General features: G+C 39.8%; 1 protein-coding gene across 3 annotated transcripts in view; it reads left to right on the forward strand.

Moving 5' to 3' along the window:
- pskh1 (protein serine kinase H1) overlaps positions 1-8574 on the forward strand; it is a 51115-nt gene extending 42541 nt beyond the window's left edge. For all 3 annotated transcript variants that reach the window (XM_043707097.1, XM_043707099.1, XM_043707098.1), the window contains exon 3: positions 6155-8574. In XM_043707097.1, the coding sequence (XP_043563032.1) occupies positions 6155-6472 (318 nt within the window). In that variant the 3' untranslated portion in view covers positions 6473-8574. The remainder of the gene's footprint in view (positions 1-6154) is intronic.
- The last annotated feature ends 572 nt before the right edge of the window (positions 8575-9146 follow it).

Below are 9146 nucleotides of genomic sequence, written 5' to 3' on the forward strand. Positions count from 1 at the left end.
AAATGCTCTAAACCCTGGAACATCCAGCAACCATTCCTGCCCCTGAGAAACCCATGTCTCTGTTATGGCCACAACATCATAGCACCAGGTACTGATCCATGCTCTAAGTTCATCACTTTTATTCCTGATACTCCTTGCGTTAAAGCAAACACACTTTAACTGATCTCTTGGTTCCTTCCCAGGAAAATCCTTCCCACTAGCTGGTCTACCTCTTGCTATTGCCTCATCTGCATCAACTCTCACCTCCGGTATACAGCTCAGGTTCCCACCCCCCTGCCATACTAGTTTAAACCCTCTCAAACTACTCGGGCAAAACTTCCACCCAGGACATTGGTCCCCTTCCAGTTCAGATGCAACCCGTCCTTCTTGCACAGGTCCCACCTTCCCCAGAAGGCATCCCAATTATCTACATATCTGAAGCCCTCCCTCCTACACCAGCTACGCAGCCACGTGTTAAGCTGCGCCCACTCCCTGTTCCTCACCTCGCTATCTCGTGGCACCGGTAGTATACTAGAGAACACTACTCTGTTTGTCCTGCTTTGCAGCTTCCTTCCTAACTCCCTGAAGTCACTTATTATATCCTCAATCCTTTTCCTGGCTATATCATTGGTGCCAATATGTAACTGAATTTCTGGCTGTTCGCCCTCCCCTTTTAGAACCTTATACACCCGATCAGAGACGTCCCGGATCCTGGCACCAGGGAGGCAACATACCTTCCGGGAATCCCGATCCTGACCACAAAATCTCCTGTTGATTCCCCTACCACGAGTACTTTTCTATTCTGCCCCCTTCCCTTCTTTGCCACAGTGTCAGGCTCAGTGCCAGAGAACTGACTACTATGGCTTTCTTCTGATAGGTCATCGCCCCCATTCCCCCCTCCCCGCAGCAGTATCCAAAACGGTATACTTATTGCTGAGGGGAATGTCCACAGGGGATCTCTGCACTGTCTGTCTGTCCCCTTTCCTCCCCGTACCTGTAACCCATCTATCCTTGTCCTGAACCTTAGGAGTGACCAACTCCCGGTAACTCCTCTCAATTACCCCCTCAGCCTCCCGAATGATCCGTAGTTTATCCAGCTCCAGCTCCAATTCCCTAACATGGTTTTCAAGGAGCTGGAATTGGGTGCACTTCCTGCAGATGTAGCCATCTGCCACATTCTGCAGGAGGAGCAACTGCCCTAGCATCCATACCCCACTTATCTAAACACCCACTCAGTACTAAAGTAGAAAGCTTAGTTCAAGTTGCTATAAAATTAATAACAAACTTATATTCAATAGAGGAAGTTTACATGGCCATTTCCTTGCCATTCAGAGCAATTTACATTGTCATCTCCTACAATTTACGTTTTCATCTCCTATTCAGAAATCAATAAAAACATTACAATTGGAATTTGACTACTCCTCTATAGTTACAAAAAAAAAGCAATTTGCAACAGATTTGGCCATTAAGGGATGGTTTACATTATATTGATTCTGGAGATGGTCAGGTCACTGCATTGTGTCTTGAGTAGCATGTGACTGTGGAGAGGTGGCTGGGGGTTGTCTTGTGTGCATTGCTAACTGTGATGTAAAGATTTTGTATCAAGGAAGGACTGTTTCCATTGTTCAAGAAGAGCTTCCCTGGATATGCTTCGTAAGGAAACAATTTACTGGATGCTTCCAAAAATTTAAACCTCTTTACCATTCTGACAAAAGACAGTGTGGTCATTTCCGAATTCATTATCTAGATTCTTTAATTTGAATTTGCAAATATAAATATTGCAAAAACCATGAAAATGCACAAAGTTTGGATGACTACTTTAGAAGTAATCAGGCCTAGCAACGGACAGGATTGTTAAAGGAGTTGTGAGCTGAAACTTTAGGGTTGCAAGTTCTGTGGCGGCAATAGCTAAAAGCTGGATGACCTCTTTAAATTGTCACACCTTTTTTGGTAGTGGGGGTGACCTAACTAACTAATTCTTGAGGCCTGAATGACTTGGTGACTTCCATACACTTCAGTCCCCTAGGTCTGAAATAATGGCAATTTTGAAACACCAAAATTGGTTCAGAATGGGAAATATTTGCGAATAGCTGGCTTACAACACTTCATTTGCTTATTATGGTATATTGCGCCTTTTACAAACATAATTATCTAGCGAATCAATTTTTTAAGGGATGATGTTAGCATCACCCTTTAAAACTTTAAAGTTATGCATTCATAGTGATCTGGAGCTGATATTAAAATAACCGCTAACTAACTGTTCTCAACAAATCCTATCCCAATCATAGAATCATCAAATCCCTACAGTGTGGAAACAGGCCATTTGGCTCAACAAGTCAACACCAACCCTCCGCAGAGTAACCCACCCAGACCTTTTCCCTTCCCTGACTAATGCACCTAACCTACACATCCCTGAACACTATGGGCAATTTAACATGGTTAGTTCACCTAACCTGCACGTCTTTGTACCAACCACAGCACCCGAGACACAGGGAGAAAGTCCACATAGACAGTCACCAAGGCTGGAATCGAATCTGGGTCCATGGCACTGTGAAGCAGCAGTACTAACTGCTGAGCCACTGTGCCGCCCCTTGAAATTAACCATGTAGCTTTAGTAAATGCTGATAATTTGAATGAAAAATAACTTGTGCAACAGTTTAGTTAAGACTAAAGACTTAGTTATTTAGTATAATTACCATACTAACATTTTTTTTCCCCAAATGGATTGTCAGACTTAAATTTTAATCTGTGTCATGTACACTAATTATTAGCAATTTGTTTCAAGTAGGGTCTCACTATACTAAATGCAGAAATGTACTTCACAATTACTGCAACAGATTTCACAAAATCTTTTACTGATAATTATAGAGTCATGGAGGCCTACAGCTTAGAGACAGGCCCTTTGGCCCAAAATGCCCACCTACGCTGACCCTATTTCCCTGCACTTGGCTCATATCCTTTTAAACCCTTTCTATTCATGTATTTGTCCAAATTCCTTTTAAATGTTGTTAATGTACCTATCTCAACAAATTCTGCTGGCAGCTCATGCCATATGCGTACCACCCTCTGTGTAAAAAGAAAGTTGCCTCTTAGGTTCCCTTTTACTCTAACCTGAAACTGATGCCCTCTGGTCCTTTTCAATAATTATTTATCTAGAAATGGAAAATCCACGGGGACACAAACTATTTGTAGTTTATTGTTTTACAGATGGTTTAGGATATTGAGTTCAATATTTGGAGATGCCGGTGTTGGACTGGGGTGTACAACGTTTAAAAATCACACAACACCAGGTTATAGTCCAACAGGTTTAATTGGAAGCACACTAGCTTTCGGAGCGTCGCTCCTTCATCAGGTGATAGTGGAGGGTTCAATCCTAACACAGAATTTATAGCAACAATTTACAGTGTGATGTAACTGAAATTATACATTGAAAAATTGATTGATTGTCTGTTAAGCCTTTCATCTGTTAGAATACCATGATAGTTTCACTTCTTTCATGTGTAAATCACAAAACCTTTTTTTAAAAAGTTGCATTCTCAGGTTAGCTGTTAACAATGGTGATAGCTAGACAATATGTTGAAGATGTTGGCCCCCTGTGTTCTCTGTCTCTGCCATGATGTTTAGACTGATTCTAATCTAAAATGTGAGATAACAGACTTTTACATGAATTCATGCAGTTTCTGAGCTCAGAGTTCTACATGAATGCATGCAGTTTTTGAGCGAAGTACAATGTAACCCTGCAAGTACAAATTCACCCCACAAAATATATGTGTGCATGTGGGTCTTTGTCTGTGTGTGTGTGTGTGTGTGTGTGTTTGTCTGTCTGTCTGAGTTGGGGGTTGTGAGTGTGAGAAAGTGTGTGTGTCAGCCACCTTTCGCTGCTGCCTGTCCCGAAGTCTGCCTTGGAGGATGTTCAATATTAGTAGACATTATTTTTGGCTTTATTCTTAGTGACCAGTCTAGTAGTTTTGCTGAATTGCTCTAATGTATAATGCATTCTAGCTATGTGACCATTTTAATCTTCCCTGTAATTTGTTTGCACTATCTCTAGTGGTGAGGGCTATAGCATGCTGTGTAAAATTTAAGCAATGTGGCTGATTTTGAATACATCACCTCCAAAAACAATGTTTTCATACTGGGGCATTTTATGTAAAATGGTGGTGCAAACAAATGCACTGTTTGTGATGTTACATTGTGAAAAGTCAGTTGATCTCATTTGATATTCCAAAACAAAATCCTTGATAGGATGTTAGTTACAGATTCAACCATAGCCGTCAAAAGGGAGTTAAATAATACTTGAAGAAAAAAATTGCAATAAATGGGAAACGCCCTAAGTGGGACTAACAGGATTGCTCTCAGAAAGAACCAATGCAATGGGCTGAATGGCCTCTGCTGTCCTATCCTTTAATTCTATGAAATTAAAATCTCAAGTATGCCCAACAATAATAGTCAGCTTTACCTCAGTGTGATGCACTTGTGTATACTGGAAGTGACATACAATAGTTTACTTATGGACACTCCTCACTAAGGCAGCTCATCACTAAGGCTGACGTCAGAAAGGTTCTGTTCCAAACTTTTGGCAATACACAAGGCTTTGTTCAATGCAGACAGAAAGAACATTTACTGTTTTCTGCATCTGTTTCAACTCAACACAATAAGTGAAATCTATTCACTGTTCATTAGTGAGGGTTTTGTCCTGAGTTGTCAGAGTCAAGCTGACCTGGTTTAAAATGTGAATAAGGCCTGGCAGTTAACTGTCAATCAACATCAATGGTTGCATTCTCTATGGCATCACCTCTACCAGAGCCCACTTGCCAATCAATCAACACACTCATGCAGTAAATATGTTTCCCTTGAATTAGTAATTTTGTAAGTGTAAGACAAAAAAAACTGGGACAAAATGACTGTTGTTTTTCAAGAATGCTAAAATTTTGTACAACCAAACAACTACTTTTGCAGCCACTATGAACATTGTTTATCTCATTATAGTCAAACCATCTTGTTGCAAAGGAAATGTTCACATATTTCACCTGAGTGAAATGTACTAAAGGTAGGGTCACCGGACCTGAAACATTTATTTTGATTTCTCTTTGCAGATGCTGCCAGACCTGTTGAACTTTTCCAGCATCGTCTGTTTTTGTGAAACTTATTAAAGATTTTGTGTAGCTAAATGATTATTGGTTATGCTTAGAGGCAGTAATACCAGATAAACTCGAGCACACGTGATATTTTTTGTCGTTTTCATTTTCTCTCATCTCAATCTTCCTATCTTAAATTTTGACCCCAGTATCAATTAATTGTGAAAATATACTTTTTAACTAGCTCACTATTTTAACTTGATAGCATCAAAAATGTGTTATTTAACAAAATTATTGGCATGTGCTGAGTTTGCAGAACTGGAGAAAAGGAAGTGTGGAATGGAGTATGTTTTGCCTCATTAATTCAAATGCCTAGAAAATCCAACATTTCACTGTCAAATAAAGTGTTACACATGTGTTTCTGTGTATATCGCATAGATATCAGAAACGGCAGGCTATTTCCTATGTTGGTCAGTATGGTGTTTTCTACATTATTGCTTGAAATCCTGAGCTGTGTCCTGGTACTATATTTGCACAATGTGTAGGTTCTCATCTTGGAGAAGGAATTAATATTGAAAAGTTGGCACAAAGCTTTTCAATTGACCTTTTAGTTCAAGTTATAAAGAATTGGGGCTCCACCAGACAGCTGCACAATTTAAAGCCCAGGCAATGACTTTGGCCCTCATCTAAACTCAATAGTGAGTTTTGAAAGTTATCCCAGAGTAGTAAAAGTTTGGACCAGAATCTTTCTGATGTTAGCCATGCTGATGAGCTGTCCATAAATAAACTAATGCCCCAAGTGCCAATTATGTAGAGGCATTATTATCTTGAACTCAAATTAACTGTCATTAACATGGTATACGCTTAGACTTTCATATGGTAAAATACTTAGAGTCAAACTGCACCCACTGCTATTAGCTTAAAAAAATATATTGGCACAGCAAAATGATAAAATGAAACTTAAAGTTTCAAAAGCTGTAGATAATTGGTGTGTCAGCATGTTTTGCCACTGTAGTATTCAAGATGAAATGTTCTACTAGTTTGTCAGATTTTTTCTGCAGTTGTAATGATCTTTTTTTTATTTATGTTGCTTATAGCCATGGCCCAGTGTATCAAATCTAGCCAAGGATTTTATAGACCGACTGCTTACTGTGGATCCCAATGAAAGACTAACAGTGGGCCAAGCCTTGAAGCATCCTTGGATCGTCAGCATGGCAGCCTCCTCCTCCATGAAGAACTTGCATCGTTCTATCTCTCAGAACCTTTTGAAGAGAGCTTCATCTCGATGCCAAAGTACCAAATCGGCCCAGTCCACAAGATCCAGTAGATCAACAAAATCTAACAAGTCACGGAGAGTACGAGAGCGAGAACTACGAGAGCTTAATTTACGGTATCAACAGCAGTACGAGGGTTGAAAAGAACTCAGCATCTTATACTATGTTGCATTCACTCTGCACTTTCATATTCATGTAACTCTCAATAACAGGTTGACCATTGTGGATTCAAGAGAGTTTACACAAACCACTTTCTGCCAATTTAAAGCTCTGAAAATTTAAAATTAATTTTCAAATTTTACCACAAATTTATTTGCTACTCTCAGAAGAAAATATTGACCAACATTCAAAATTAGTGGAAAATATTGAGCCAGAGACTTTTTCTAATTAGATTTGCTAAATATGTATGATTTAATGACTACTGTACATAAAAGGATCATTTACAAGAGTAAAAACAGATTGGCATATCTAAAATTGGACTAAAAGGGCATGAAATGTTGAGTCTCAGTTGCTTGTTTTATTTCACAAGTTCAATGAACTGCAGTTTTATAAGCTTGTGCTGATAATTGTGGTCTGTCTTGTCCATACACATTGTTTTCAATACCTTAACTTGATAAAGTTGGCTCCCAGTTTGCAAAAAATAACTTTCCTGATTTTCATAAATTCAAGGCCATAAATGAACATTTCTGACTCAATAAATGTGCATAATATATACTTAATCTCCCACTGAAATGTCTTAAGTTTGATATAGGTGCATCAGGAATACATACAAAAGCAACCTTTCTCAAACGTGTACGTTTTCTACTTTTTAACCGTTCTTACATTTGCACAACTTCCATTGTAACCCACACTGAAAAGGCCGAGTTTCCTTTCAATTTCGAGCAAAGATAATTTGTGCAACAGATCTAAATTGTTTTAATTAGCATTATAGCCTAAAAATGAACAAAATCAAAACTGCTACAGACCATAGCTTTATGTATGCTTTCTCAAACTTTCTTTTGATCCATTCTAATTCCTGACATTACAAGGAAACAGTTCTGCACTGTCTGCCAGCACACATGTGGTTTCTCCCACTGCTAATGGCTGGTGACCGTACTAGTTTGCACTTGCATTATCATGTCTGCTGTTAAGCAGAACCCTCATCCCCTCACTCATTGTCTCTTGTTTGCATCCACCTCAAACCATCACTCCATTTCCTCTTGCTTGACCCTCAATAAAGAAGAGTAAATAGCACTGTTTGCAGTTACCAGATAATGGTGTAGTATTTTTCAGCTGAGTTTGATCTGTGCCATCTTCTGCTAACAGCTGCCTGAAATAACAGTTATAGTAACATCTTAGACATTGTAAGCGTGCAGGCAGTGCTGCCTCTGCAGTGTAGAGTTACCAAAGGCAACCCTTTTGTTAACCCTTTTGATATGCAAGACCAAGTAAGTGCTTAGTTTGTGGTCGTATCCTTAATTTAGTGTGCCAAAAACTGCAGAGCTTGTGATGATTGCCCTGTTTAGTTAATTAAGGCATTCTAATAAACATTGTAAACATTGTGGTATGATGCTGTTGTACCAAATGCATCTGAATGATAACCTCAATATTAACAAAGCTACCTGCAGATCTCCATGACTTCCAGGCTGGGTGGGTGGATAAACAGGTGAGTGGTTGTCAGACTTCACTCTTTTATATGAATGTATGTGCGCAGCATCAGCCATGGGTGACTTGCTGTTCAGTCTGTCACTCTGTGACTAGGTTAGTCCTTGCCTTCCTAAGGGAATTAGGGCCAACATATCGAAGGCTGGAACTGTTGGCGTGGACCTGTGTCTGTCCTGAAAACATGGCTGTTTTGAAGAGAGGTCATTTGTGTCTAATTGTGTATTAATTTGCATTGTGCTGTAGGTTGATAAGGCACTTGTCTCTGACCAGTAAAATAGCACTGTTATGAAGATTTATGCTCATTTTAGTATCCCCAGACTGGATCCTGTTCATGTTTCACCATATCTCGGCTAAACCACAGTTTTCTAACATCCCTTATGTAAAATTATTCTTGAATTTGTCCTCCTTGATCTTGCTCTTCGCAACGAATGTTTTCTCTTTTGTCCCTCTAAATGTCCCTCACAGTCTCGCCCAAAATCGAGATTCCTCTAGCAGGCACTTAGTGCATAATGCTCCATTATATATTAGATTCCCTAGAGTGTGGAAACAGGCCCTTCGGCCCAACCAGTCCACACCAACCCTCCGAAGAGTAACCCACCCAGACCCATTTCCCTTTGATTAATGCACCTAACACTATGGGCAATTTAACATGGCCAATTCACCTGACCTGCACATCGTTGGACTGAGGGAGGAAACCCACGCAGACACTGGGAGAATGTGCAAACTCCACACAGACAGTCACTCGAGGCTGGAATCGAACCTGGGACCCTGGTACTGTGAGGCAGCAGTGCTAACCACTGAGCCAGCGTGCTGCCCTATATTGTGGAATTTCTTCCCTCTCTTCCTTTATGAGATAGGAGATGAGAATTGTAGACATGCGGTGTGTTGTGAAAATCAGGAATGCACCAACTGAGAAAGTAAGGAATCAGATTCATGAACTTTCAAAAATAAATCAGACATGTATTTGAGAAGGATAAGCAAACTAGGCTATAAGGAAAGCGAATGGGACTGAACTAATCAGATAGTTATTTCAAAGAGCCAACCAGGCCTAATGGGCTGAATGGCCTCCTTCTGCACCATACATTTCTATGATTTGAATCCCTTAAAAATCAATTCCTGACGAAACATTAGCCTCAGTTCTTATCTGATTATTTATCTGTGAAGTACCACA

Source organism: Chiloscyllium plagiosum, chromosome 17 (assembly GCF_004010195.1).
Source record: "Chiloscyllium plagiosum isolate BGI_BamShark_2017 chromosome 17, ASM401019v2, whole genome shotgun sequence".
NCBI classification, from domain to species: Eukaryota; Metazoa; Chordata; class Chondrichthyes; order Orectolobiformes; family Hemiscylliidae; genus Chiloscyllium; species Chiloscyllium plagiosum.